We start from the raw sequence: 27,429 nt of genomic DNA on the forward strand, positions 1-27,429 counted from the left end.
TTCATGTCGAGCTGGTCAACGAGTACAATCTGGAATATAAGGCAGAGTAACATACTCTTCTAGTATGGCCTGTGTCGGTTGTTCTTCTTCAGGTTCTTATCGAGCTCTCTCGCCTTCCTTTGACCAATTTCAACCGGACGAATGAGATCATCTGCCTTCTTCAGCTTCACGGGTCGATTGCCAACGTACTTGCCTGAGTAGAGAGGAATTGAGTGGGATCCAAAAAAGACATGCAGTTGGAAGCCTCACCATCCATCTCCCGCCAGGCTTTAAGGAAGTCCTCTGGATCTGAGAAGGCGACAAAACCGAATTTGGCCTTCTGACTGAGACGGTCTCTTATGACACGAGCCTTCGTGAAAGAGGTGTACTTGTTGAAAGCATTGGCCAAGACATCGTCAGAAACATCGTTGCTGAGATCGCCAACAAACAGACGAAACCAGGCTAGGGACCGGTCAGTAAGGGAAGTAGCACGACCGTAGTTAATTGACGCACATGGATTCCAATCTAGCAGCGTCTGGTCCTCCCAAACCTTGCCTCCGCCCTTTCGGAGGACCGTCGTCCGCTTGCCTCCCTTTGCAACCTTTCCACCAGAGCCACCGCGCTTGTCAATCATTGCGCCGGGGACGTAGACACTCTGTTGTGCCAGAATCCCGACATCGTATTCGTAGGCATTAGCAGGGACAGTGTGTGAGGAAGGGCCGGCGCCGTAGTAGTCCGCCATGAGTGAGTTGTGGTGTCACAGTCACAACGGTCACATCATCAACAAAGAGTGATTGCGTCAGGAATCCCGCCTGCAAAATTTCCATCTCTCTTCGCCGCCCCCATTCACCTCCTCCCCATCGGCCCTCAAGGTAAACTCGTCACTCTAAACGCTTAATGAGACCCCAGAAGAGCGCCTCCAGCGATTCTGGCCTCATTTGGTCGTCTTGCTAGCTGGATGAGGCTGACTTTCTCCAGATGCCGTTCGTCAAAAAACTCAAGTCGGATGCCTACTTCTCGCGGTTCCAGGTTAAATACCGCAGACGTCGCGAGGGCAAAACTGACTGTGCGCTGGCCTCTATTTATTTGCCGTTTTACTGGCTCTAATCGGATGTTAGACTACGCCCGCAAACGGCTTGTGACCCAGGCGAAGAACAAGTACAATGCGCCGAAATACCGTCTTGTCGTCCGGATAACGAACAAGGATGTCATCGTCCAAATCATCTACGCCCGCCTCCAGGGCGACTTTGTCCTGACATCTGCCCACTCGCGCGAGCTGCCCCGTTATGGCATCGAGCACGGTCTGACCAACTGGGCCGCTGCCTATGCGACTGGTCTTCTTTGCGCGCGCCGTGCGCTGACCAAGCTGGGCCTCGCTGACAAATACCAGGGTGTCGCCGAGCCAGACGGCACGCTCACGCTCACCGAAGTCATCGATGGTGAAGATGCCCCCCGGCCATTCAAGGCTTTCCTCGATGTCGGTCTCCGCCGAACATCAACTGGCTCGCGAGTATTCGGTGCGATGAAGGGTGCCTCTGACGGTGGAATCTTCGTGCCCCACTCTGAGAAGCGTTTCCCTGGCTACGACCCAGAGTCCAAGGAGCTCGATGCCGAGGTCCTCAAAAAGTACATCTATGGCGGTCACGTGGCGGAGTACATGGAGTCGCTTGAGGAGGAAGACGATGAGCGATTCAAGAAGCAGTTCGCCAGCTACCTCGCTGACGGCATTGGGTCAGAGGACATTGAGGACATCTACAAAAATGCCCACACCGCCATCCGAGAGGACCCAACCTTCAAGCCCACGGAAAAGACAACAGACTGGAAGGCGGAGAGCACCAAACATCGCACAGTCAAACTCACCTACGAACAACGCAAAGCCAACATTGCCGCCAAGATCGAGAAGTTCAAGGCTGGTGGCTTCGACGAGCCCGAGGCTGCCGATGACGACGACGACGACGAGTAAATGCAGTGTTCTGTTTTATATGTTTAGGTACATGTTACAATGCTTTTATGACACGTCCAATGCGTCTCGTATTGTGTGTGCTACCCATGTGAGTAACGGAATCCCCAGGTCAGCACTGTAGTTCATAGCATCGCCCTCTTTTGGTCCCGCCTTGGTTAAGCTAGACGCGCTACAGCGGATTGAACAGTCGGTGATGAACACGCGGAAATTTCTGAGAAAGAATCAGTGAAAGCAAGTAGTTGAGGCTTGGCCTGCACTCACAAAACACAACCATCCCAACGGCCCAGCGCTAGAGATTGGTCTGTGAACCATGTCCCCCCTACACTCTCACACAACTCCTGCCCCAATTCGCAAAACCTCCGCAGTAAACAACCTTCAATTTCGTCTGCAAGCATTTGGCGCAATTGGGGAATCGATGAAATTGACAGTGTTGCTTGTGAAAGGTGTGCCGTTAAGGACTGTGGTGAACGGAAGGTTAAACGAACAGTATGTCGTTTGTCGATCCTAAGCAGAGCCTGGCCGCCCACCGCGTTCTGCTCCGCATCACTGAGAAACGCCATGAGCCCTTGTCCTGTACCACCAACAGTAACAAATCGGAGTATTGCCTCTATCCCTGCAGTACGAAGACCACTGGAAGCAGCCACCATCTCTGAACGAACTCGTTCACAAAAAACTTCGTATTGGAGGAGATCGATGATTGGTCGAAGAATTAATGGTGGAGGCCGTGCCTCAGGCGCATCTGACCGACGAAAGACGCCTGCACCACTAAGTCGGACGTGTTTAAGATACGCATGCCTGCGTAATAGCAGTGCCTGTAGCATATGATAAATCAAGTCGCATTTCGCGCTGGAAACATTCGGAGGATGGAGAGGTATCGCGTCGTCGTCAAGCTGCAACATGGTTGAGTATAGAGCGAGAAGAAAACGTATTAACCGGACCAAATCGAATCTTAATTCTAATCCTTTGGCTGCTTCAATAACAATGAGTCGTTCTGAAACACGGGCGGTAGAGGTTGGAAGGGAGCCCGCTTCTTTGACCAAGTTAGAGAAGATCTCGTGTTCGACAACTTCTCGTTGGGCTGCACGTAATGCAAAGTCGACAGATCCGTCGTCCATGGTAGACATAGTGTTGATCGACAGTAGCTTCTTGCTTGGAGGGTCAACATTGCTGACAGAGATGCTCATTCTTGTTTTCTGGCGATGGGGGAAGATCATGGGTTCTGACGGTTGTTCGTAAATCGGCATTCGGGCAACGGCACGTCTTCGAAACATCGCAGAGGCTTTTGAAGGGAGTGAGAGCTGGCGAAGACCCTCGAAAAGCATTTACCTTCCTCAAGACCATACGAAATAAGGAAATCCTTAGAGGTCTTGTCAGCACCTTTACCTGTTGGCGCGCCAAATGGTAACGGCGCAGGACTTAGTCCCCAATTTGCGCGTCGAACCTTCAGTGCGTTGACCCAATAACGTTCTCCTCGTATTCGAGCCCTTTCCATGCTTCCTGCTGCCGTTTTAAAGACAGCAGACGCGCTTCTCAATGCTTCATCTTTACCACCAATGGTGAGTTGCGCGTCAAATGCTTGTACTGAAACAATTGAAGCGGGCTTTGAGACCGTCGTCGATGAAAGCTTTGGAGAGGAAGGCGGAGCAGCAGTTGGGGCCACACCCAGTCCAGCCAGGATAGCAGCAGTGGATGTGGCCGCGATACTCGATGAAGACGTGTTTAATAGCGTGTCCAGTAGGTCTCTTGCTAGGGTCATTTCACCATACGCAGTGCTAGTGTCTAATATAAACTATAGTTCATCGTGCCAAAATTTGGACGCACAAAAGGTGGTTGAGCAGCTCAAACCGCATCTTGTTGAGTTCGTCGACTGTCATTGGTCCCACAGACTTGTCTTGAGCTGATTCTTCTTCCTTATCCTCTTCCTTCTCCGGTGCAGCGATGTCCGTGAGTTGAGACTCATTCCGGTCGAAGAAGTCATGACCACGCTCAGCAAATATTCGTCTTAATCGGTCAGCAAGAGATTGTTGTGGGTCAACAGGGGTCTCGTATACGCGTGAACCATCCGGCGCGATGTCCTCGAGAATGGGCAGCCGAACACCTGCATCGTCCTTGTATGGCCGTTCAAGCTTAAGGTTCAGCATTGGGCGTGACCGTGACAGGCGGCTGAGTCATCTAATCCCAAACTCTCGCATGGACAGTCCTGTCCCTGCTAAACGCAAGATCCTTCTTAAGGAGGAGAGCGAACCCAACGCCAAGAGGCAGAGAACTCGAGTCAGCTTCTCCTGTGGTGAATGCCATCGACGAAAGCAGCGTTGCGATCGGTCTGCACTTATATCCGTTGAATTAATTATTGCCTATTGACTATTCACCCCAGGAATTCACCCTGCGCTCACTGTGTATCGCGAAAAGTGCCGGAGCTATGCAAGCCCTACATGCCAGGCAAAAACGATAATAACGACATTGCGGCCCGACTTGCCCGGGTGGAGCATATACTAGAGGTTGCGCTACCTCAATTTGCGTCTCTGGATGCTCGTCGGTCAATTCATACGGATGAAGACTCTCGCTCCAACCCGGATGACCAAGACCCAAGAGGAGGGACTTTCCAAAGTGGAAAGTGGTATGGCAATAGTGCGTCAGGCAGCATTGCTCCTGGTTCAGTTCTTGAGCAAGTGCGTCTTCCTTTCGTCTTATATTTTCATGAACTCTCACCTGTTTCAAAGCTCGAACATGTCGTGCCAGCCGACAAAAATGGGCGACACCCAGATATGATCCTCCCACCACCCTCCAATACTTTTCTTGATGCTGTCCAAGCTGGCTTGGAGCCTACAGCTGCAGATAACCTCAAGACTCTCGTTCAGGAATGCGGAGTCTCCCCACACAAAGTCGCAGAGTTGCTGCAAGAGCTGCCTCCGACTCGAATGTCTACAGTCCTGGTGGATTACTACTTCCACACCGTTAACTGGACACGCTATCCGATCTCTGAACGCGACTTTCGTGCTTCATTTAACTCCATCTGTGAGCATGGCACAACCGGCGTCAATGCCCCGGCCGATGTTAGCTTCTTGCCTCTCCTTTTTGCGGTGTTGGCAATCTCGGTTAGGTATCGGCTTGCTTCGGTGTTTGTTTGTTTGTGCTGACCTTCTATTAGACTTGCACCAGAGAGCATTGGAGGCGATGCTCGCTCTCGTCGGGTCACGTCTCTCCGATATTATTGGTCTTGTTTGTCGTGCCTTGACTTGTTGTTACCTTGCTGATCGAAATCCTACAGCTCGACGGTCACTCCTTATCGCCGCTGTGATCCAGCCAGACTCATTAGATATCGTGCTAACTCGGCTTTTGGTTCGCACACCTTCCACCAGACACATTGTTGCTGAGGTCACGATAGAGTGCACGTTTTCTGACATTTGATAGGCGGATAACCGAATGCTACTCGCAATTGGGTGCTGCAGTCAAGACTGCACAGGCATTGGGTCTCCATCGAGATGGTGCGAACATGGTCAGTGTCGATGTTTCAGTTTACGTACTCTTCTGACTTTGTACTCGAGAATATGGACCCATCTATGGTGGAATATCGACGTAGGATATGGTAGCCATCCGAGCCCCCTTTATTTGATCTTCTCACATTGTCTAGGTCATACTTATATCATGCCGACCGGTCCTATGCCCTCGTTCTTGGGCGGCCAAACTCCATTCAAGACGATTACACCAGCACCTTACCTCCTTCCAATGTTGATGATGATTCCCCCTCCCCTTCTCCCGGCATACGGACTTCACTCCCTCTTTCCAACCCAACACGGATGACATACGTCATTCTACGCCACCAACTGGCCGCAATAATAGGCCGTATGGTTCACCACTTCCAGCAAGTGCGCACAGGCAGTCATTATTCTGAGGTGCTGGTCATCGACGACGAATTGCTTCACTTTATGGAAACGCTTCCACCTCATTTCTCTCTGGATCCGGATCGATCTCTTGATGAAAAGCTTGCATATATCCCCATTCACAGGTACCGTGCCACTCCGTTATTGGTGGAACGATCTGGCTCACTTATTCTATAGGTTCTTGTTGATTACCGAAGTACTCTTCGTGCGGAACAGTCTACACATGCCTTATATCTTACGCAAACTCAAATCTGACCGACCTACGCCTTACGCCAGGTCCCGAAATGCCTGTTTTGAGTCAGCAATTAAAGACTTTACCGTCCGGAGGGCATTCCAAAACACAGTGCCGAAAGAGACGAGGGAGTCTCTCTCCAACGCATACCGAGAATTCCAGACAACTTTGATTGCGGTATTTCCTCTCTTGTTGAGTTATTTCGCATTCTTACGTTTGATTTCCAGGGAATTTACCTCGTTCTCGATCCCGCCGGTCTTCACTCTATGAAGATGCACGAGATACTGGATCATTTTGTATCCTCCCACGAGGGTATTCGAGACCTAGATGAAACGACGAGGCGGGAGCTCAAAACTATCGAATTCCTCAAAACCAAAGCCTCGCAAATGTTGAACCAGACAGATGGCCCTCATCGTATTCTCAATGACCCAATCGTGCCCAACGGCGATAGCTCAGAGCATCCAGCACATTTGTTGCTTGGACTCCAAAACCCAACTCCTAAGACACCACCGATACGGACAGCAGCATCTTCGCCTCTTGTCCGAGGCCCACAGTCACCGACATTCCAGCGACTCCAACGAGAGGCGTTTGAGGACTTGCCGATGTCTCCCATCACAACTGGTAGTCCAGAGGACGAATCGGCTCAATCGTTGCTGGATCATTGGTGTAATACCATAAGCAACGGACAAATCGATGGGTCGAATGGAATCAGTGCTTCTTGGGGGATGCCTGTGAGCAGTGATATTTCTGGGTGGGTTGGAACTGCGCCAGTAGGAACCTCACAACAAGGTCTCATTCCTGGTCTTGCAAATGATGACGGAGATGGCTGGAACTCTAACTACTGGGAAGCTATAGTTACTCGTATTCGAAGCGCATAGACCATGTATTCTTTAGTTTGTCTCCGTGTAACTTGACTTGTACAGCAACGTCATAGAATTGACTTGCTTCTTCCCTCCATCGACGATCAAATATGCAGTCCATAAACAGGTTCCTTTATGGCCCCACACCAGAGGAGAAGGTTAGGCAATGGCAGGGAAAACTACGAACGGAGGCACGCCATCTTGACCGCGAGATGAGGGAGGTTCGCTACTCAGCTTTGACGCTTGTCTCCGTAGCCAACTCTCTCTCTATAGCTCGACAAAGTCACCAAGCAAGCTCGACAACAGGTGAAGCAGCATGCAACACGAGGAGATGTCAAGTCTGCGCGTATATTAGCTCGAGAGGTCGTCCGAAGCGAGAAGCAGAAGGACAAGCTATCAGTTAGCAAGGCTCGACTCAACTCAATCGGGACACAACTTGCGCAGCAAATGGGTTCGCTTGGTTCTAGCCCTACAACATAACGACTCATTCGCTCTTAGCCATGGTGAAAGTGACTGGCGCGCTGCAGAAGTCTACCGAAATTATGAAGTTATCCAACTCTCTAATCAAACTACCCCAAATCAGCCAAACGATGCGAGAAATGAGTATGGAAATGACAAAGGTGTGTAACTCTCCTACGTTTGTTGAGCAGGGATAATGAAACGTTACAGGCAGGGATAATTGGAGAGATGGTAGACGACACATTAGAGTTGGAAGACGACGACGAGCTTTTAGAAGAAGCAGACGAGGAAGTCGACAAAGTCCTTGCCGAGCTGACAGACGGCAAGCTTGGTCTGGCTGGCTCTGTTGGTGCATTGCCAGTAAGTCTCGCCTTTGGTTGTGTCTATTCTAATATCGGGGAAGTCACTACAAGACAAACTGGAGGAGGAGGAGACAGAAAGAAACATGGAGTCCTATCGGCAGCAGCTCAATGGTCTGTTGAGTGGATGAGAGTTGGGTAGTTAGCATGTACTTCAGGATTTGGGTATATTCACGTGGATCAACTTTTTTCTTTACTTTCCATCATGTTGAGCCGGCCCCTTGCTAGCATCGCCCGCGCGCCTTCTGTTCGTCCTCATCGACAACCCAGCAAATGACTGACGCACTCTAGGCTTTCCGGAAATATGCCTCCGCTGCCTCGACTGCTGCTTTCGCTGGCCAGAAAGACAGCAACGTATGTTCACATCCATCTACACCCGTTCTTTTCCGACACGTAACTTCAGGGCAAGTACACGGTTACTCTCATTCCCGGCGACGGTTTGTGTGTCTCCCTACCCTCGATCCCGGCTCAACTAGTCAGGTATCGGCCCTGAAATTAGCGAGTCTATCAAGAACATTTACGTCGCTGCCGATGTATGAACTTTTTTCGACTTGGGCATACTGCAGCTGAGAGGTTTGCCTAGGTGCCAATTCAGTGGGAGGAAGTCAGTGTCACCCCAATCCTCAAGGGAGGCAAGACTGTCATTCCCGATGCTGCTATCAGCTCGGTCAAAAAGAACACCGTTGCTCTAAAAGGTTCGTCATGTCTAGCTTATAATTAGCTCGATCCTACAACTCCAACAGGTCCTTTGGCAACCCCCAGTGAGCGATATACGCGTTTTTACTATTATCTAGTGCTCACGGACCGTTACAGTCGGCAAGGGCCACGTTTCGCTCAACTTGACGCTTCGTCGCACATTTAACTTATTCGCCAACGTTCGACCATGTGTCTCCATCAAAGGTTTCAAGACGCCGTATGACGATGTGAACACTGTCCTGATTCGTGAAAACACGGAGGGAGAGTACTCTGGCATTGAGCATGAGGTCCGTAACTTGGTTTTCTGTGTTGGTTTCGCTTATTAGCAGGGCAGATTGTCGATGGTGTGGTCCAATCCATCAAGCTCATTACCTGGGAGGCATCTGAACGCGTCGCTCGTTATGCGTTCAACTATGCAGAGACCAGTGGGCGACAGCGAGTCACAGCAGTTCACAAAGCCAACATTATGTATGTTAACCTGCTTACATTCTTCGCTGCTTCCTAACTTTCCTTTAGGAAAATGTCGGATGGAATGTTCTTGTCGGCATGTCGGGAAGTATCCAAGGAGTTCCCGAATGTCGCGTATGATGAGGACCTCCTTGACCGGGTTTGCTTGCAAATTGTTCAAAACCCCAAGCCCTACTCTGATCGGGTCATGGTCATGCCCAATCTGTATGGTGACATCCTTTCCGATATGTGCGCGGGCCTTATCGGTGGGCTTGGACTGACACCCTCTGGAAACATTGGCCGCGTCCGTTACCCTTCAGTACCATCCAAGGCGAAACCTAATTTATATTGTTCTTTAGGACGCATCCATTTTCGAAGCTGTCCATGGTTCCGCCCCGGATATTGCGGGCAAAGGTCTCGCCAACCCAACTGCATTGCTGCTATCTTCGTTGATGATGCTGAGGTCGGTTCACCTTTCTTCATTCTGAGAATTTCTTCTAATTCGACGTTAGGCATATGAACCTGTTCGAGCATGCAGACAAAATTGAAAAGGCTGCGTTGTCGGTAAGTGGAGCGTATGATTGATGGAGGAAAGCGCTAACTTTCTTGGCAGACGATCGCTGAAGGCAAGACCATTACTGGAGACTTGGGTGGAAAAGCGTCAACGAAGGAGTATACTGATGCCATTATCCAAAAGCTATAATGCACTCTTCTGGATCTTAGGGTAAATTATACGTACCAGCTACACTATAGAACAGTTAGTGGTTAGACTACTAGTACCCCCGCATATGTTTATTGTGGCATGTTAGTGTGACATCACTAGCGACAGTCACACGGATAAGCCATCCCTCGCATTCCTTCCACCACGCCGCCCCACAGGGCAATCTCCCTCCAGGTGCGCTTCCCTCTAGACTCGGCTCTACTTGCCAGCTGACTGGACTCATAAAGCAGGAACCACTTGACACCGAAATACAAAACCTAAAAAGACTCGAAAACACCTTCTCTTTCTCGTTACGAACGATATGACCGACCAAGTTACGCCCCAACCGCCGCCTAAGAAGGACGAGAAGAAACCGACTGCGGGTGCTAGTAACCGTACTTCGAAGAGAAACCCATCTGGCTCGACCAATAAGCCATCAGGTGCTTCTCAGCCAACTCAGGCGCGGACTGCAAGCAACAAGAAGCCAGCGACTGCTCCCAGCGGACACGAGTCTGGCTCAGACACGACTTCGCGCAAAGGTTCAGACAGCGGTCGTCGCCCCAACAAGAATCAGAACAACGGCAATAACAGCAATAACAACAACAACAACAACAACCGTCAGTCCAGCCATCGCAAATCCCAACCATCTCAAGGCAGTCGCAATCCCAAGACATCGTCCCCACCACCGGGCGAGTCGAGTGTCGCTTTGTCGTCGCTTCAACGCGTCATTGCCGACCTAAAGACGACATCTCCACAGCCTCCTCAGATGCACTCCAATCTACCAGTCAATGCTCCCGTCTTCCAACCCGGTGCAGCTGCGCATCGCAAAGCCGCTTCTGTCGGACCTGGCAGCCTGTCTGGCAATTTCAACTCGTTTGCCCCCCATTTGGGCTCAATGAACGAAGACGCAGAAGACTCGGCTGGTGGAATGTATGAGGAAGGAGAAATTCCCGAAGTTCGAGGGCATCAGCCTCGTGCCCAATCACAGAGTTTTGTCGCGCCGCGTTTCGCTGCATTGGCTGCCCAGCAAGAGCAAGGAGAAATTGTTGGCCCTTCTGGTCGCCCTCAACTTGCTCCCGGTTTCATGTTTGGAGCTGGTGCTGGAGGCCGTCGACGAGGTGGCCCAATGGGTCCTCCCATCAACGAGGAAGATGTGAACTTCCAGTTTCCTCAAGCTCAACATTATGAACCAGCAACCGAGTCTAAGCATCGTAAAACCGAAAGTGCAGAGATTACTGGTATCATGGCCGAACAGGTTTGCCGCAATCTTTCCTTGAAATACTCCTAACATGACCATCTAGATTGCCATCCAAAGTCAGATTGAAGCATTGCAACAGCAGCAGCAAGCTCTCTACCAGCAACAGCTTGCCTCGAACCAAGTCTTATCCTACCAGACTCCCGGCCTCGCTCCCAACCGTGGCGCTCATCGACGAGTTCACAGCACAGTTCCCATGGGTGCTGGCGGTAACTTCCCTCCCAACCAGTTTGGCAATCTCAATACCCTCGGAATGGGACTCGATGGACAACCACAAGGGGTTCCTCGTGGTCACGGACGCCGTCATAGCGTCAATGTTGTGAACAAGCCTGCATTTGGCGCCAATGGAGGATCCATCAGTTATGGCAACCCTTATGGAGGCCAGGATGGATTCGACGATGGTTTCAATCCTCCGTCGTTTGGACCGGGTGGTCATTCGCGTCAGCCTTCGCGTGTAGCTGACTCAAGCTGGCGCATCAGTGAGTCATGTTCCGCTTGGGCAAACATTCTGTTGATTGCGTCATCCAGATGGTGGCGTTGGTGGCGTGCAAACCAATGCCTTTGCTGCCGATCTGGCTCAAGCCCAAGCTCAGTTGCAGAGTCTCCAGCAATTCCGTGCCGCTGCTGGTGGTCATCACAACAAGATGGCGTCGTTTAGCTTTCCGAACATGTTGCCCAATATGATGGCCGCCAACATGATGGGTCTTGGTCTTGGAGGCATGAACATCCTTCAGCAACAGCAACAACAATTCCAGTCCCAGCTTCAACAGCAGTCCAACCAACCTCAACGCAAGTCACTCTTTGCGCCATACCTACCTCAAGCTTCCTTGCCTCCGCTTCTTGCTGCCGGAAAACTCGTTGTGGGTATCCTTCGTGTCAACAAACGTAACAGGTCCGATGCCTATGTCGCGACCGAAGTACTTGATGCAGATATCTACATCTGTGGATCCAAAGATCGTAATCGCGCTCTCGAGGGCGACATTGTTGCAGTTGAATTGTTGGATGTCGATGAAGTGTGGGGCACTAAGAAGGAGAAGGAGGAGAAGAAACGCAAGAAGGAGGAAAATGCTGCCTACGATCTCAAATCCGCTGCTGGTCGGAAAGATGACAAGAAAAAGGATGATGTCGAGGTTGAAGGACAAGGGCTAATGCTTTTCGACGACGAAGAGTACGTGGTGAATATCTGCTTTTGTGATCCACCCTAATTTTCCTACAGAGTGACGGACGACGTCAAGCCTCAATTCGCAGGTCACGTCGTCGCGGTTGTTGAACGCATGCCTGGTCAACTTTTCTCGGGAACACTTGGTCTTTTGCGTCCTTCTTCAGCCGCCACCAAGGAAAAGCAAGAAGCCGAACGTCGTGAGCGTGAAGGTGACAAAGGCGATGAGCCTCGTCGTGGCCCCATTGAACGCCCCAAGATTGTTTGGTTCAAGCCAACGGACAAACGCGTTCCTCTTATTGCTATCCCTACTGAACAAGCACCGACCGACTTTGTTCAAAACTCAGAAGCCTATGTTAACAAGCTCTTTGTTGCTTGCATTAAGCGTCATGTTCGTGCAGCAGTTTCTTGCTCTGTGAAGAAACTAATCATTCCATATAGCCCATCAGCTCTCTCCATCCCTTCGGTACCTTAGTCGAAGAATTGGGGCCGATTGGAGATATCGAAGTAGAAACCAGTGCTCTACTCAAGGATTGCAACTTCCCCACTGAAGACTTCACTGACAACGTTATCAAATGCTTGCCCCCGATTCCTTGGACGTACGTTAGCTTTTATTCGTCGAACGGGAACCTCAAAATGCTGATCTTTGCATCAGGATTCCGGAACGAGAGTTTGAAATTCGCAAGGACCTCCGTTCTGACCGTGTCTTCTCTATCGACCCCGAGACCGCCAAGGACCTCGACGATGCACTGTCCATCAAACTCAACGAGGACGGTACTTACGATGTTGGAGTTCATATCGCCGACGTTTCTTACTTCGTCAAGCCCAATACCGCTCTTGACCGTGATGCTCGGAAACGTGCGACAAGCGTCTATCTTGTCCAGCGAGCAGTACCTATGCTGCCACCAGCACTGAGCGAGCAACTTTGCAGTCTCGTTCCTGGTCAAGACCGCCTTGCCTTCTCCACAGTCTTCACTATGACGAAAGAAGGGAATGTTTTGAAGAAGTGGTTTGGCAAAACCATCATCAAATCCGCTGCCCAGTTGGCGTACAAGGATGCGCAGAACGTTATTGAGGGCAAGCCACTGGGCCCTGTTGCAGTCATTCCTGAGCACTCAGCAGTCGATATCGAACATGATATCAAGATCCTTGAAAGCATTGCCAAGCAGCTTCGTGCTCACCGTTTCGAGAATGGTACCCTCAGCCTCAACTCCAACCGTCTCTCCTTCACCTTAGATGAACGTGGCATGCCTGTTGATTGTGGACAATACGAGCGCGCTGATGCAAACGAACTCATCGAAGAATTCATGTTGTTGACCAATATTGCGGTCGCCCAACAAATTGCAGTCCACCTTCCAGAGCAAGCCCTCCTTCGGCGTCATGACAATCCTATTGATCGGCGCTTGGTATGTCCTAACCGTATGGTTGACTGATCCTGCTGAACAAGCTTTTAGAATGTCTTTGCTGAACGTGCTAGACGCCTTGGTTATGAGATGGACACCACCTCTGCTGGGACCATGATGCGTTCCTTTAATGCTGTTACTGATCCCACCGCGCGTAGACTGTTGGAGTTGCTGTCGTTCAAGGCTACCCACCGCGCCAAATACTTCTGCGCGGGTATGCTTGACATTGCCAAATATCAGCATTATGCTCTGAACATTCCCCTCTACACGCATTTTACATCTCCGATTCGCCGATATGCCGATCTTCTTGTCCACCGCCAGCTCGAGTCGGTGTTGCAGGGCCCTGCTGGTTAGTTTCTTTCTGATTATTCATTTCTTTTATTCTCATGAAGATTCAGCGGCTGAACCCAAGTTTACTATGGATCGCGACGCTGTAGCCAAGGTTGCTCAACAATGCAACATCAAACGCGACTCCGCGACGCTCGCTCAGGAACAATCAGCCCACCTTTTCCTTTGCGTCCTCATCGCTGATCTGACTCAACGCTATGGTCCGGTTGTCCGTCAAGCCAAGGTTGTGGGCGTGCTCGATGCTGCTTTTGATGTTCTCGTGCCAGAGTTCGGCATTGAAAAACGGGTTCATGTTGACCAGATGCCTATTGATGTGAGGAGATCTTCGTCTCGCACTTGCCAAGTTCTGACTGTTTGCGTTAGAACCATGTCTACGACGAACACACCCACACACTCCAAATCTACTGGTCTGACCGCGATGTGATTACGTGGCTTGCAGAGAACAGTGATGACGAGCATCTCAAGAAGATGAAGCAGAATGCTGAACAACATGCGGTCAAAATGGAGGTTACTTCCCGCTCGGTCCATGATGAAAGCGCACTTTTCGACGAAGACGAGGGTGATGAAGACGAAATTGTTCTGGGTCGCGAGGAGAAGGCGCAAGTACCGGAGACTTCGGGCCAGCGCCTGCTGTCTATTGCCAAAGTCAAGCCCGAGTTTGAAGGGCTTCGCTCCACTTCTTCTGGCCATAAGATTCAGGACATCCGTGAGCTTATGACTGTTCCAGTAAGTCTTGTCTGGATTCTTGGTGAATGGTGCTAATACGCATCCAGGTCATTGTCACGGCGGACCTCACCAAGAGCCCTCCCGTCATCAAGGTGTACAGTATGAATCCGTATGCTGAACAGAAGAAATAAAGAGAGGGCCGATTTCTCCGACAACTGTACTTTTATTTGACTATGCCCACCTTTCCATTTTCTTCCGCTGACGAACGATCAGTCCAAAGCCCTCTCTCTCTCTTCCCTTCGTTACGCTAGGCTCTACTGATTCATCATGTGTCTTCATGTATTTCATCGTGTACGTTGTGACGAGTTTGAGTAGCAGAAAAAACCAGAACAACTCATTGACTTTTTTTACCTCCCGAGTGAAGCCAAAAAAAAAAGAATATTATTACAGTTAGGTTACGAGTGTGCTCCAGACACGTCTATGGGAAGTTATATACCGCTACAGTAGAAGAAGTAGTACAAATCCAATCATATCCAGCCAGCGGGAGGAGGTCGTAAAGAATTATACCGTGGCTGACTACGAACTCGGCGGCCAGCTATCAAATCGGGAGTTGGGGTTGCATGCTGCCCCATCTCATCAACACCGCTGTCTTTGCTGAGAGACCGAACGTGTTGAGGTGTCTCTGGCTCGCTTTTTTCGAGAAGGGTGTGGAGGCTGCTGACTGATCCATGCATGCTGGGAATTGATCTCTCTGAGCTGTGGGTCCGTGGAGTCCGTGGCCGGATCCGACGTCGCAGGTTGATTTCCTCAGCACAAAGCCTCTGCAAATTGTCCAGACCAAGGTAGGCAGCTTCGTCTCGGAGTTCCAGAAGGGCGTCAAGGCCAACTTGGGCGGCGCGTGGGGGGAGGACTTCTGGGCCCTCAGTCGGTTCTGGCGTACGAAGATAATTTAGGATATGAGGGTAGCTAGTGGAAATAGCAAATTAGCGATAAGGGAGAGCAGAGTTTAGCAAGTAGACACACGGTTCGCTAGGCCGATCAAGGAATATGTTCAGTGAAGTTGAAGCTTGCGACATGTGGCCTTGAGACACAAGGTGACGGCGATAGACCGACAGATCCTCTGCACTGGCGGTAGAGTAGACAGAAGAGGCAGTAGAATCAAAGCGCGGGCGCGCGAAGTAAGACTGGATGTAAGTGGCCAGATGCGAAGGCCGACTTGTAAGCGTATCGATGGTGGTTCGATAGGTTGCAGTACACGTTTCGAGCGAAACAATGACTTTTGTGCGGTCGACTGTTGGAGCTGGAGCATCGGAAATGAGGATGGCTTTGAAAGGCACGACGACCGGAATCGGGATAGTGGTGGAAGGAATGGCTGGCACTGATTCTACACTATCCCGTGCTGGCCTTAGAGTGGGTCTTGGCGTAGAAGATGGCGGGACGCGTCCTGAACGCGGAGGGAATGTGAATGGGTGGGGAGTTGTTGGCTCAACAGCATCTTGTTTCGTCTCCGCTGGAATAGGTGGCAACGGAGGGCTGTCAATTGGAGAGGGAATCTCGTCTTCATCTTCTGACGACGATTCTGCCGCATAAGCAGGGGTGTATTCAATCTCTTGGCCCTGGGCAGTCTCTTCGGCCGATTCGAAATTGGCTTTGGTATCGCGCAAGGCTTCTTCTGGGGTACCAACAACGGTGGCACCGGAGCCAAGCATACCCGCCCTCGGAGACATCAGGTCATGGAGAATCAGTTTGGGCTCTGATATTCTTGTCGTCTTTATGGAAGTAACGGAGGATTGCGTTGAAGATCGACTGAGCCAGCCCATTGGATTCGAGATGGATGGGCGGCGACGAGAAGAGGATGGTGAGGGTGGGATGTAAGAGACGGGAGGGCTGTCGTGTGGGTAGGGCATGGTGGGTGGCTGGAAGGGAAGTGGACGGCCACGCTCCAAGCGCCTGCTCTTAAATCGCCGGGCATTGTCCAAAAGAACAAAAAGAATTTTGATGCTGATGTAACAGTGCAGTTGATGGCGGACACGGCCACCAAGAAATTCCAAGAGACAATGGTGCTCGTCCTCCCGCCACGTTTGGCAAATCTCCATGCCGTCCGTGTTGCTGCTTCCAACAGGTGCAAACAATGTGGCAGTCCTTTCCACTCTGGCGAAAGCAGCACCCGACTTGTTCGTCACACAGTGCAGACAACTTGTCTGGTTTGTGGGTGGACCCACACAGTCCCAGCACCACGCAAAAATTCTCCAGCCTTCCCACCGACCAGAAAACATAGAAGGGTCACCACACCTCCTCCAAAGCCAGCCCCACCACCCCCGATACCGCCAACCATCACTCCAACGGAGAATAAAGTCGACAAGACGCGTCGACCGAAACAAAAGAGCGGCCTACAGGCAATGTTGGAGAAAAATCGGCAACGCGACGCGGCGGAAAAGAGCAAGAAGGCGCCACAAACAGGATTATCGATGTTTTTGAATTCGCTATAATTTGACCATCCCTGGATTGGACCTCCGTCATCGACCACCACAAGGACTCTGTAAACATCAAGCTTGCGAATTTGGTGGAGAGTAGTCCCCTACGGGTGCAGTGGAACGATATCCCAACACCACTGAATTATTTTTGCTGCTGGAAGGGAAGATTCCTTTCTTGGTGTCCGACGAAGGTTGACTACTTGAGGTGACTTTCGTCCCAATAAATATGTCTGCGCTGAGGCTCATTCGAGACAGGACCGTTTATGGGAATAAGCACAGTCTTCGTCTCATTACATCTGGTGTCAGAATAATCTACGCCTTCCCCACCTACTCCAGCCCGAGCCCTCCCCGCCCACAGAACAAGCTCAGGTATTAGAGCGCTTGGTAGCTGCCGTCCCAAAACCATCCGTAGAGAGGCGGAGCCCCATGCAGCACCCTTTCCAAGCTATGGGGCTACATCAGTGCCAATCTGTACTCTCAGTAAGCGCCCATGGGCTCCCGGATTGGTTCGGGTGCTGCATTGGGGCCAGCAGAGGAAGAGGTATGCAGAAGAGAGATTCGGACATTAAAAGGACTGGTGCTTAATCGGTATGTCTTGCTTGACATGTCTCTCCCTCGCATGACCGCTCAACCTCTGTTCTAGAAGGACATTCTTGCCTACTTTTCTGCTCAACCATATTGAACGAATGGTAATATATGAATATATCATGATCTTTAATCCAGCCTGGACTCCTGCAGCGATTCAGCAGCATGTTTTACGGCTTCAAGAAATGCACGATTTATGACGGAGACCAGACCAATGGATATTTCAGTTCGAAACGCCTTTCGTCGCCCTTGTCCACGATAGAAACGCCAGATTCATCACAGCTGACGGGGGTCAACCAGTCAGAGTAGTCTCAGGCCTTCGCCGTGATGCTACTGCTGACGCCTCAATTCGACGGCCAGCTCACTCCGCGTGGCCCACCAAGTGAAATTGATCCTCTCTCAATCTGGCAAGACTTCACATTGCACCAGCTGTCGCCGTCTCGTTTTACTATATCGAAGAGGTCAAGTAGTGGTCGTTTGTCCTCATTTTGTGCTGGATTTGGTACCCGCGCGTACCCGCGTGGGTCTGGGATATATTGATGGTGCAAAAGGCAGAGGAGTTGTGTTTGCTCTCAAAGGTCTGGCATTGACCTCTGATCTTCACTCATCTTACTATGCCCAGATTTCTGGCGAAGAGCAATTCCCCGTGGGGTCAACATTCGTACGCTGGTCGGATACTTACTGGCACCACATGGTCAGCCTTGGTTCGAAATTCTCACATGCGAACAGACGAAAACGCGACAAATTGTTGCTAGTCCGACATTTAATTCCACGCGTCCCACAAGTTGTTTACTCTAGAAAAGCGGTGGAGTGTTGCTTGACTTGTACTTGTGAGTACTCTAACAAAGCGCTGGGCCTTGCCTAGAAGAAGTCGGGACTCGCAAGATGTACCATACCTCCGTGCTCGTCCAATGAAGATGTTGCGCACCACACCAAGACTGTCTTGCACTCACGGTCCCGATTGAGACAATGTCTTGGTTGCACTCACGGATCAGGCGGAGTGAGTCGTGGTTTCACGGAACTGATTCACTCTTCCGCCTTAAAAGGCCTGGTGCCAGCCATTCTCAAGCAAGGGATCTCTCGGGCTCTCTCCACTGTACGCAATCATTTTTTCTCTTCAATTACTTACTTACATGCTACAGAACGTGACGATTGGACGTTCCCAGCACGAATACTCGCAAGGTTTAAGCCCTGACCACCACAATGGGAGCAGTAGCGGCGCGGGGAGCTGATGGGTCTTTCCACTCGGCGAACTGAATGGCGACCCCGGGTGGAACTGTGATATCATCAGCAGAGACGACTGTGCGCTACATCAAGAAACCTTCCATAGGCCCAACCGGCCGACAAATGGTAGGATGAGTTCATGAAGGCCGAACCATGCGCGGAAAGTACTCCGGGAAACGTCCAATTCCAATCGTTTAGTCACAAGATCTTCGTGGGAGGCGGCGTTGGGGGGATGTCTTTTGTTGATCGCTGAATCATGTATGGTGGAGGTCCTGGTGGAAGATGCGCCCCCTTGACGTGGGCACCGGGCTTGAGCACTAAGCGCGCATCATATGTTTGTAGTAATTTGGCGTTTGTAAACAAAGCAACTGGTTTCAATTTGCGCTGATAAGTTTAAACCTTAGCCAATCGCCTTACCTACATGTACAAAATCACTCCTTACCTCCCTTCCGGATAAGTTAAAACCAAGCAATCTTGTTGGTTTTCTACCTCAATGTACGACTCAGCTAGCAATAAGGTTCGCCGAAACAAGGTGACATAAACTTGAATGACCCCGAGAACGTGACGTCACTTGGTGTTTTCAAGATGAGGCGACCAGTTCCTCCAGTTCTTCCCTCTTCGGTGCTTTCCCGTTAGACATTGGCTTGATGGTAATGGACTTCGTCCCGAAAAGCTCATGCTAAGCTTGCTACGTAGGTCTTCCAATGCTGCAGTCCAGTGCAGTCCAGTGCAGTCCTTACGGTATCGAGTACTAGTTATCTGGCGAAACCACATCGTCTCCAATCCTTTCCTCTGGAAATCTCGCCCGCGGAACACGCATATCCCTCCAATGGACAATGCCAAAGCGATGGACGAGAGGCATGTTACCGTCCACCATCGTCTTGTTTCATGCCTACCATCGACTATGCGCTATCATCAACGCTAGGGCTGTAGACCGTACCGTATACGGCTACGGCCGTGTACGGTACGGCCTCTGACGGCGCCGGGACGGCCCCACGCCGTACCGTAAGCCCTCGAGTTCAAGGCGCTTACGGTACGGGACGGCGCCGTCACGCCGTATTACGGTGACGGTACGGCCGGCCAGGTCACACGGTGTGACCTGGGCCAAACTCGGGCTCCGAGCGACCGGGCCGGGTCGGGCGGCGGTGCCAAGCACCTGCCCGCGGTGCCGCCTGAGTGATGTCCTGGCCATGTTGGCTGACCACCAACAGTGGCTGGGCCCTAGCAACGGGCGCCCGGGGGTCTGATACCGGACGGATCGACGATGTCCGGATCAAATCCCGGGATAGCCGAGGTAGGCCGTATATACGGCTACCGTCCCGTATACGGGCTACCGTCCCCGTATACGGGACGGCCCCTACGGCGTCACCGACGTCCCGTCGCCGTACCGTCAACTCGGGCCCCAAGGGGCCTTACGGTACGGTTACGGCGCCGTATTACGGCCGGCCGTACGCCGTATATGACGGCGACGGCCTACAGCCCTAATCAACGCCAAACGAAAGCAAGACTGGCTCGACATGGAAAATCAGCTTCATCGGCGATTTTATGGCGGACTGATTTTGGCCGGGAGTTGGTACGTATTTATTAGTAGCTGACCTTTGAGTAAGCTGACCACGTTCATTCAATGCAGGGAAATCTACGTTTATTTGGCTAAACTTGCTTGTCTCGATATCATTGAAGATTCCGGTTATGTTGTACTAGAACGGAGACTTGTTCCTCTACTGTTCGTCTGGTGTCTATCAAGTCTGGAGAGGTGCACAACGTTATGCAACACCTGCCGTGGCTGGCAGGAATTGTCTTTCTGGCCCATATGAACGAGCAAGATCTCAAGTTACAATGTCTGAGGTACATCGCAGCCTCAGCTTTCCACCAATCCGAATACCTGACTCGCAAGGATAGAGACGATATGCTTGAATCTTCCGACCCAACCCGAGTAGGCGGCCTGCGATCACAGTCCTCTCTCAATTATTCATCCGGGTTTTATAGGCTCGAACATTGCCTCAGCACAGCCTGACGTGGATTTTCGCACTGCATATACGCTCGTTGGACCCGATCTCTGCGCCAACTTATGAAACTTGTCTTCGGACATCGCTCCGAGACGACAGTCATCAAACAGTTCGCTGGAGCCATTTCTCATCTCAACGACCGGGAACTAGAAAATCTACTTTACTCTCAGTGTTATACTCAGTCACAAGCGCTCGATGACCTCACAATAGTTCATCGCAAGCAGAGTGATGACCACTTGTCAGAGAATCTCCATGTTCACAGATCATACTCTATGGTTCGCCGCGTAGCCTCGCTGACTATCCTCCGTTTGTTGTACGAAAACCTTCTTTCAAGACGAGAAACCGTCTTGCAGAATTTGTATCGGTTACTCTCCACCAACCACCACTGGGGCATGTTCTACCAACCAAATTTCCTGGGCGTCCCGAAGTCCTGTGCCATCGATTGTTCACACAACCACTCCACGATACTCTGCGACTCACCCGAATGCAGGTGTCTGCAGACAACCAGCTGATGTCAGCGGCAGAGTTAGATAGCACAACGGAAAACTGGAAAATGGGAGACTCGACATACTTGCCGTTCATTACAGCAGACAAGAGCACGAAGACCCGGTCAGGTTACCATGTCCCACTCGGAGGGAATATTACTGGATTTAATGCATTGGTTCACTCTGCTGATCCCAGTCGGCTGGTTGATCCCAGTCGGCTGGTTGGTCTCCGGATGACGCTTGCCTCTCAGTTAACAATGGAAGAATCCGATCTTGAACGACTACTGGCGCATCAACGTCCAGACGAACAAGACCCTTGGATGATCTTTGTAATTCCTCAGGGTCGCACATTGTCGGTTTCGTACGCAGATAAACCGCCTTTCGACAAGTTCAAGTACTTCATCCTTCCGCTCAAGGTTGGTGAAATCGGTGAGTCCTTTGTTGTTTTCTCCGTTGCAGGTTGTGCTCATGTTTTGTAGAGTGGATGGGGGATGATAACTGGTCAACAAGTGAATGAAGTAGTCGACGTGCAATATGTTCCAATTCTCGTTGATAGTTGCTGTCGTTGAACAAAGTTTGAGACCTGCCACTGCAAAGTGGATGGTAGTTACCTGATATTTCTACTGTTTAGGCGCCCACTTTGAATACAACTCCCAGTCATTCATGTCGAAGTTGGTCGTTATAGCAGGGTCGCTTTTAATGACTGTGGCCGTCTTCTTAACTGGCAATGGCGTGGCGGGGGTAAATGTTGCGCGTAGACGCGTTGTGTCAATCAAGCGCAAAGAAGATGATTCGGAGAGCGTAGAAGTGGGCGATCCATTTTGCTACACTATGCAATGAGCCAAGGGTCGCGTTCAAGTGGGAGTAGACTAAGACTAACTGGTCGTTGTTGTGGAGAAGCCATTTTCGGAATGTCACGGTGACGTTCAGCGCGTCCTGACTCTTTCCACCACAATGAACATCTTCAAGAGTAGTATGTTACCCTCTTTTCCATCGGTGCACTCGACGCTAATGTATGCAGTAATCGGCAACTTCTGGCGTAGGCATTAATCCCATTGACCCTCGAACTCTCCCATGATTTTCCTGTGTAGAGGACCCTAATGCCAAAGAGATCTGCTCGATTCCGGGTGGCACTCTTTATATTGTCCGGCCAGGTAAATGCATTGGGCAGGATTCAAAACGCGTTCTTATGTCTCTTAGGCAACATCCGGACCTCCCGTGAATGCATGTAGGTCCCATTTCACTTTCCATGCCACTCACCTTAGTCTTCCCAGCTATCCAGAAGCGATGGCGGCGATTCGACGCGTGTCCAGCGTCGAGCATCACTTCCAGCTTGTCGTAACACGGGTTTACGAGGACGGAGACCAGGAGCTGCTTGAGGACGAAGACGAAAGTGCGCCGTGACTGCTTTTAGATATTTTGTGATCTCTGATAGCGCGTAGCGGACGCGGAGAAGACGTTTCTCATCGCCGAAGAGCTGGAGTTCCGGATCGGTGAAACCGATGGCGAGCCCAACTTTACTTGGCGGGATCTTCAGGGCGATGTGGACGAATTCTACGAGTTCACGACAGCAGCGACCAACGCCCCAACGCGTGCCTTCTTCGAGGTTTGCATGTATAGGGCCATGTACGAACGGAAATATCGGGTCGCAGCGGACAAAGACAAAGTGACCGATAAAGACTTGGAGGAGTTCGTGTGGAAGTGAGTGCAAAAATGTTGTCTGTGATTAGTCTTCTGACCTCCTAAAGAGCTCCTGCTGAAACAAAGCCAGCTCAAAGGAAGAAGGTCAAAGGAGAAGAAGCCTATACGAAAGGCTCGCCTCTACTTGATTTGCCTGTTGCAGTCGAGAAAGAGACCGACTTATTTTATTGGGACCATGAACAGAACGCATTTGTTGAACATGGGCCCGTAACTGCCAGGGTTCTCAAAGGCGATGCGTTCAACAGCTGGCTCACGGCTTCATCTGGCGATGACCAACTGCTCGCTCACAAGATTTCGTCCGACATGAATCAGCGCTGGTCGACCAAGATGCGGTCTTTGACCTGGAATCATCGCGGCGACGATCAGAATATGACCAGCTGGGTGTTGAGGTTCCGCAGTCTAGAAGACTTTGAAGTAGTGCAACCCATCTTCACCCAAGCATTATGGGAGATGTTGTACCAGACGGCTTGGGGGAAAATGAAGGTGAGTTGGCAACCTCTTTTCGTTAGGGCCTGTTACTAAAAAGTCTTGTGTGTAAGCCGGATGAACAGAACTACGTGTTAAGTTCGAACACGGAGGATGTTGAGATGGCGGATGTTTCCGACGAGGAAGAGGAAGAAGAACAAATCGAGTCTGAACTAGTACCGGATGCATCAGATTCTGAATCGGAAGAGGAAGAAGAAGAGGAAGAGGAAGAGACAATGCCAAAGGGTGAAGTCAATTCTCAACTGACTGTGGGGTACAAAGGCGACCGATCCTATGTCGTGCGAGGAAGTAACATTGGCTACTTCACCCGCGGCAATGACCAGAAAACCATCAAATACGGCGGTACCATCGCTAGTAAAACCACCAAGGGCAAGGAGTTCAAGCCCTCTCAAATCATGCTACACGACCAGGACACCAAGCTGATTCTCAAGAATCCCGGCGACCCTCATACGCTCTATAGCATGGATTTGCAGCAGGGCAGGATCGTTGAAGAGTGGAAAGTCCACGACGACATTACTGTCGACCATATAGCGCCAGAAAACAAATTTGCGCCAACTACTCATGAACAGACCCTCGTTGGCGCGTCACACAACGCGTTATTCAGGATCGATCCTCGTGTGTCGGGCACCAAGATGGTCGAGAGCCAGTTCAAGCAATATGTCAGCAAGAACAAATTCTCAGGAGTCGCCACCACGAAAGAGGGCAAGCTCGCCGTTGCGAGCGAGAAGGGAGACATTCGCATGTTTGACTCGATTGGCAAGAACGCAAAGACCGCCTTGCCGCCTCTGGGTGATCCAATTATTGGTATCGACGTCACTGCAGATGGACGATGGATCGTGGCCACCACCAAGACATACTTGTTGCTTATTGACACACTTATCGGCGAAGGAAGATACGCTGGTAGCCTAGGCTTTGACCGCAGCTTCCCGGCTACTGCCAAACCAGTTCCTCGTCGACTCCAGGCAAGTCCTTGATTGCCCTATATATATATTCTCGTTATGAACATTGGGCTAGCTCCGAGCAGAACATGTTGCATTCATGGGCCACGACATCTCATTTTCTCCTGCAAGGTATGACTGTCCTCACGACGCGTCAATATGTCGTTAATACCTCGGCGCCAGGTTCAACATGTCCGAAACACAGACGGAGAACGCGATTGTGACTTCAACCGGCCGGTTTGTGATTGCCTGGGACTTCAACAAAGTGAGGAAGGGCATGCTGGACAAGTATGAGATCAAGCGGTATGAAGATGTCGTGGTGCAAGACAACTTCCGGTTTGGGGACGACCAGGAAATTGTGCGGGTTTTCCACCTTCCCCTGGTTCGCTTACTGAATCTGGCTTATAGATTGTTGCGATGGCAAACAATGTCGTGTCGATGAATAAGCAGCAGCTTAAACGGCCCACCCGTATGTCGCTCGGCGCCCCGAGACGGAGCTCCCGCAGTCATTCGGCCATTGTCAATGCGCCTTATTAGACGTTTGTTTGTGAACGATCTTTATTTTTTTTCATTCAGGTAAAAATGTGTATTCCCTACTGAACCACCCCATGTAATCCATTGAAAATGTAAAATTAGTTAAGGCGTTATGACTTTGGACTTGGGGGACCATCGCGGCTGTCGACGTAACGGGCGATGCCGAGGACCCAACATAACCGTGGGATGAGCAGCGAAATTCCACCGACAATGGTCACTACAAGCATTGGGCTCCAGTTCCTCAAGTCAAATCTGTGGTCGCCAAGTGCCCACAGGGTAAGGTAGATATGCACAATGTCTCCCACGAGCAAGGGCGTGAGGAGTGCCGACACAATCTTCGGCGCTGATAAGAGATGGGACGCGGGTTAAATTAACGTGTCGCTTGCCTTTTCTTGTAGCGCAGGTTGTAGGCTGAGATGCGCTCGGGCTGTGGACAGCAGACAGACATTCAACAGTCCAAGGAGGCCAGAGACATGACCAAGCTGGAGAAAGAATGTGTTTGAGAGGGAATAACCGGACGTTCTTCACAGTACCTGCACGATTGTTAGCTTGGTTGCGAGAGGGAAACTGTCTGGAGGACGGCCGCTCGGCCACGGCGCCTGGTTATCATGAGTCTAGATAGCGCTTAGACAAGGATGGTTGAGAGCATTAAGCGAGCCGCGCTTACGCTTTTAGGATCTCTGTGATTAGAATTTCGGTTAACAGCGAGTTTCCGAAGGATAAAGAGAAAAAGCCCACAGTAATGCACCGAGAAAGCCTAGCGTGGTCAGGATCGGCTCGTAAATGGCGAAAATAGCGAAATAGTGAGGGGGGAGCGGGGAGGGCTGGTGCATTGTAGTTCGAAGCGAGGGCGAGTTGGCCGGAGTTGGCGGCGAGGAGTTTGAGCGTGCGCGGAAGCGAGCAACTAAAAATGAAGGACGTTTCTTCATCAACCTGGACCAGGGACGGGGCGTAATCGGAGGGAGAGTGAGGCTGGGACCCTGCGCATTTTTATATCGAGTCTGAGAAAACCGCGATCTGACAGATGAGCGGCAGCCGCTTAGTGTGATTTGCTTATAAGAGATGTGACGCGTGACATGAATTTTTTTTTAGAAACTTAAACCGGGCCATCGTATACCAAAGTCCAAGGCGTCTTTCACGCGGCCTTGAGGCTTAATGGCGAGGTCCAAGAGCGATGGAGAGTATTATAATGCCCCAGAGCCACTTATGCTCCGTCAGGCTTCGCTTTATTCATACAGAATATACTAGTCGAAAAAATTCCGTTCCTTCAGGTACTCGACGTGTCTTTCCTTTCCATGAGCAATAATCAACGCATCTACGCCCTTCCGCCATATGGGCAGTCCCACCTACCCAGCCACGTCAGTCCGATGTCGCCGACATCAACAACAACAACAACTTACCCAACCAACCAGTGCAAAAAATGTGTCGACCAAGACATTGTTTTGTGGCGTTCCCCCACGTGTTGAAGCCCGGAAAATGTTCCCCAGAAAATCTGCGGCAATATGAAAGTCGTTTCGCTCAATGCCTAATGGTGTCATATCAGTTTCAGACGGTCCCGACAAGTAAACGCTCTGACCCGCTATCAAGGCATCCGCAACCTGCTCGGGCTGAAGACCGGAATCGGCCTCCTCGATCTTCAAGGTTATTTCGGGCTTTGTTTTGTTTTCCTCCTCGTAGCCAGGGCTGTAAATTGTGCCAGGACAGAACAAGTGAATGGTTATCCCGTAGAGTTGCATCTCCGACCGCAGAGTTTCAGCCAGCCCTTGGGAGCGACGTTAGCGAAGATAATCACGGTCATTTTCAAGTCGTTTCACCTCGAAGGGCATGTTTGCCGGGGGAGTAAGAAGAGTAGCCGACCATCGAGAAATAGGCCAGAATGGAAGATGTGAACACAATCTTGCCCTTGACCCCTTCTCGTACCATTCTTTTGGACGCCGCCTACTTGAGGGTAAGCCGAGATTAAAGGGTGATTTCACGGGCTCTTACCAAAGCTGACCATGCTTGTACCCAGTACGCGGAGTCCATCGCTTTACGAAGCGAAACTTCGGTCTGTTCAACGAAGAATCCAGGTGTAGCCGTTCCTGCACAGAGAAAGATGACATCTGGGGTACGGCCGCCATGGGGGGCTGAAGCGGCATCAAGAGCAGCGGTGGACGCATCGGCTTCATTCAAAGAAAATGAATAAGAGTTCAGCTTCTGATCTGGATTTTGTCGAGCTTTCTGAGAAGAGAGTGACGCGTCGGCTCCGAAAAAAAAGCGCGACAAACCTCCAATTCCGCCAATGCAGTCTTGAGTTTTTTCTCGTCTCTCGCGACTATAGAGACATGGGCACCCCTACGCGTGAGCAGCAGAGCCAACGCTAATCCCAGCCCACTAGAGCCACCAGTAACATAACAGTGCTGTCGTCTCTGAGCCGCGGTTGCACCAACAGTGAAAAAGACACACGAGTCCTTTGGGGGACCATTTCTTGGCGAAGAACATGGAGAAAACGAGCGGGAGGGCAGCAAGCAAAATTAGGCCGGTGGTGAAGGCCACAACAGCCATTATTAATACCGGTTTGATGGCCGTTGCATATTTATAGACACCATC

The 27,429-nt window shown here is 50.9% G+C and overlaps 11 protein-coding genes across 11 annotated transcripts; 6 read left to right on the top strand and 5 right to left on the bottom strand.

Annotated features, from left to right (window-relative positions):
- Window positions 1-59: 59 nt before the first annotated feature.
- On the bottom strand, window positions 60-730 carry MIND_00737000 (Rna-binding protein; the record flags this gene model as incomplete). The annotated part of the gene is made up of 3 exons (XM_037364070.1): window positions 493-730; window positions 250-441; window positions 60-193 (listed from the first exon to the last, which is right to left on the bottom strand). The coding sequence occupies exons 1-3, from the start codon at window positions 719-721 to the stop codon at window positions 60-62; spliced, it is 555 nt and encodes a 184-aa protein (XP_037219714.1). The 5' UTR covers window positions 722-730.
- A 227-nt stretch (window positions 731-957) lies between these two features.
- MIND_00737100 (60S ribosomal protein) lies at window positions 958-1,942 on the top strand (the record flags this gene model as incomplete). Its single annotated transcript, XM_037364071.1, has 2 exons — window positions 958-1,045; window positions 1,098-1,942. The coding sequence occupies 2 exons, from the start codon at window positions 958-960 to the stop codon at window positions 1,940-1,942; spliced, it is 933 nt and encodes a 310-aa protein (XP_037219715.1).
- A 45-nt stretch (window positions 1,943-1,987) lies between these two features.
- Window positions 1,988-4,240, bottom strand: MIND_00737200 (Mediator of RNA polymerase II transcription subunit 17; the record flags this gene model as incomplete). The annotated part of the gene is made up of 6 exons (XM_037364072.1): window positions 1,988-2,153; window positions 2,204-2,832; window positions 2,881-3,221; window positions 3,269-3,714; window positions 3,764-4,105; window positions 4,158-4,240. The coding sequence occupies 6 exons, from the start codon at window positions 4,238-4,240 to the stop codon at window positions 1,988-1,990; spliced, it is 2,007 nt and encodes a 668-aa protein (XP_037219716.1).
- Window positions 4,115-6,933, top strand: MIND_00737300 (Zn(2)-C6 fungal-type domain-containing protein; the record flags this gene model as incomplete). The annotated part of the gene is made up of 10 exons (XM_037364073.1): window positions 4,115-4,263; window positions 4,317-4,611; window positions 4,663-5,042; window positions 5,091-5,161; window positions 5,211-5,281; window positions 5,328-5,438; window positions 5,488-5,528; window positions 5,574-5,948; window positions 6,001-6,232; window positions 6,283-6,933. Exons 1-10 carry the CDS (start codon window positions 4,133-4,135, stop codon window positions 6,931-6,933), a joined length of 2,358 nt encoding a protein of 785 aa, XP_037219717.1. The 5' UTR covers window positions 4,115-4,132.
- Window positions 6,934-7,025: 92 nt separating this feature from the next.
- On the top strand, window positions 7,026-9,858 carry MIND_00737400 (Isocitrate dehydrogenase [NAD] subunit, mitochondrial; the record flags this gene model as incomplete). Its single annotated transcript, XM_037364074.1, has 20 exons — window positions 7,026-7,136; window positions 7,189-7,366; window positions 7,414-7,535; window positions 7,585-7,734; window positions 7,778-7,847; window positions 7,892-7,980; window positions 8,025-8,087; window positions 8,137-8,170; window positions 8,214-8,266; window positions 8,317-8,428; window positions 8,477-8,494; window positions 8,547-8,716; window positions 8,764-8,897; window positions 8,946-9,180; window positions 9,236-9,339; window positions 9,389-9,440; window positions 9,490-9,548; window positions 9,600-9,633; window positions 9,686-9,771; window positions 9,825-9,858. The coding sequence occupies 20 exons, from the start codon at window positions 7,026-7,028 to the stop codon at window positions 9,856-9,858; spliced, it is 1,908 nt and encodes a 635-aa protein (XP_037219718.1).
- Window positions 9,859-9,898: 40 nt separating this feature from the next.
- Window positions 9,899-14,598, top strand: MIND_00737500 (DIS3-like exonuclease 2; the record flags this gene model as incomplete). The annotated part of the gene is made up of 10 exons (XM_037364075.1): window positions 9,899-10,831; window positions 10,878-11,310; window positions 11,360-11,999; window positions 12,048-12,381; window positions 12,432-12,589; window positions 12,646-13,396; window positions 13,445-13,742; window positions 13,792-14,054; window positions 14,105-14,467; window positions 14,515-14,598. 10 exons carry the CDS (start codon window positions 9,899-9,901, stop codon window positions 14,596-14,598), a joined length of 4,257 nt encoding a protein of 1,418 aa, XP_037219719.1.
- A 336-nt stretch (window positions 14,599-14,934) lies between these two features.
- MIND_00737600 (uncharacterized protein) lies at window positions 14,935-16,314 on the bottom strand (the record flags this gene model as incomplete). The annotated part of the gene is made up of 2 exons (XM_037364076.1): window positions 14,935-15,373; window positions 15,431-16,314. The coding sequence occupies 2 exons, from the start codon at window positions 16,312-16,314 to the stop codon at window positions 14,935-14,937; spliced, it is 1,323 nt and encodes a 440-aa protein (XP_037219720.1).
- A 4,656-nt stretch (window positions 16,315-20,970) lies between these two features.
- On the top strand, window positions 20,971-21,698 carry MIND_00737700 (uncharacterized protein; the record flags this gene model as incomplete). Its single annotated transcript, XM_037364077.1, has 2 exons — window positions 20,971-21,610; window positions 21,661-21,698. Exons 1-2 carry the CDS (start codon window positions 21,181-21,183, stop codon window positions 21,696-21,698), a joined length of 468 nt encoding a protein of 155 aa, XP_037219721.1. The 5' UTR covers window positions 20,971-21,180.
- A 422-nt stretch (window positions 21,699-22,120) lies between these two features.
- Window positions 22,121-24,843, top strand: MIND_00737800 (uncharacterized protein; the record flags this gene model as incomplete). The annotated part of the gene is made up of 11 exons (XM_037364078.1): window positions 22,121-22,154; window positions 22,203-22,220; window positions 22,273-22,335; window positions 22,382-22,409; window positions 22,456-22,574; window positions 22,624-22,882; window positions 22,930-23,365; window positions 23,422-24,330; window positions 24,383-24,438; window positions 24,490-24,664; window positions 24,715-24,843. Exons 1-11 carry the CDS (start codon window positions 22,136-22,138, stop codon window positions 24,841-24,843), a joined length of 2,211 nt encoding a protein of 736 aa, XP_037219722.1. The 5' UTR covers window positions 22,121-22,135.
- A 107-nt stretch (window positions 24,844-24,950) lies between these two features.
- Window positions 24,951-25,766, bottom strand: MIND_00737900 (uncharacterized protein; the record flags this gene model as incomplete). Its single annotated transcript, XM_037364079.1, has 5 exons — window positions 25,579-25,766; window positions 25,508-25,520; window positions 25,374-25,454; window positions 25,227-25,322; window positions 24,951-25,175 (listed from the first exon to the last, which is right to left on the bottom strand). The coding sequence occupies exons 1-5, from the start codon at window positions 25,671-25,673 to the stop codon at window positions 24,951-24,953; spliced, it is 510 nt and encodes a 169-aa protein (XP_037219723.1). The 5' UTR covers window positions 25,674-25,766.
- A 318-nt stretch (window positions 25,767-26,084) lies between these two features.
- On the bottom strand, window positions 26,085-27,384 carry MIND_00738000 (Protein kinase domain-containing protein; the record flags this gene model as incomplete). Its single annotated transcript, XM_037364080.1, has 7 exons — window positions 26,085-26,186; window positions 26,241-26,365; window positions 26,417-26,602; window positions 26,655-26,778; window positions 26,827-27,060; window positions 27,108-27,239; window positions 27,286-27,384. 7 exons carry the CDS (start codon window positions 27,382-27,384, stop codon window positions 26,085-26,087), a joined length of 1,002 nt encoding a protein of 333 aa, XP_037219724.1.
- Window positions 27,385-27,429: the final 45 nt, after the last annotated feature.

This window comes from Mycena indigotica, assembly GCF_014461135.1.
Source record: "Mycena indigotica strain 171206Taipei chromosome Unknown Mind.scaff0006, whole genome shotgun sequence".
Lineage (NCBI taxonomy): Eukaryota > Fungi > Basidiomycota > Agaricomycetes > Agaricales > Mycenaceae > Mycena > Mycena indigotica.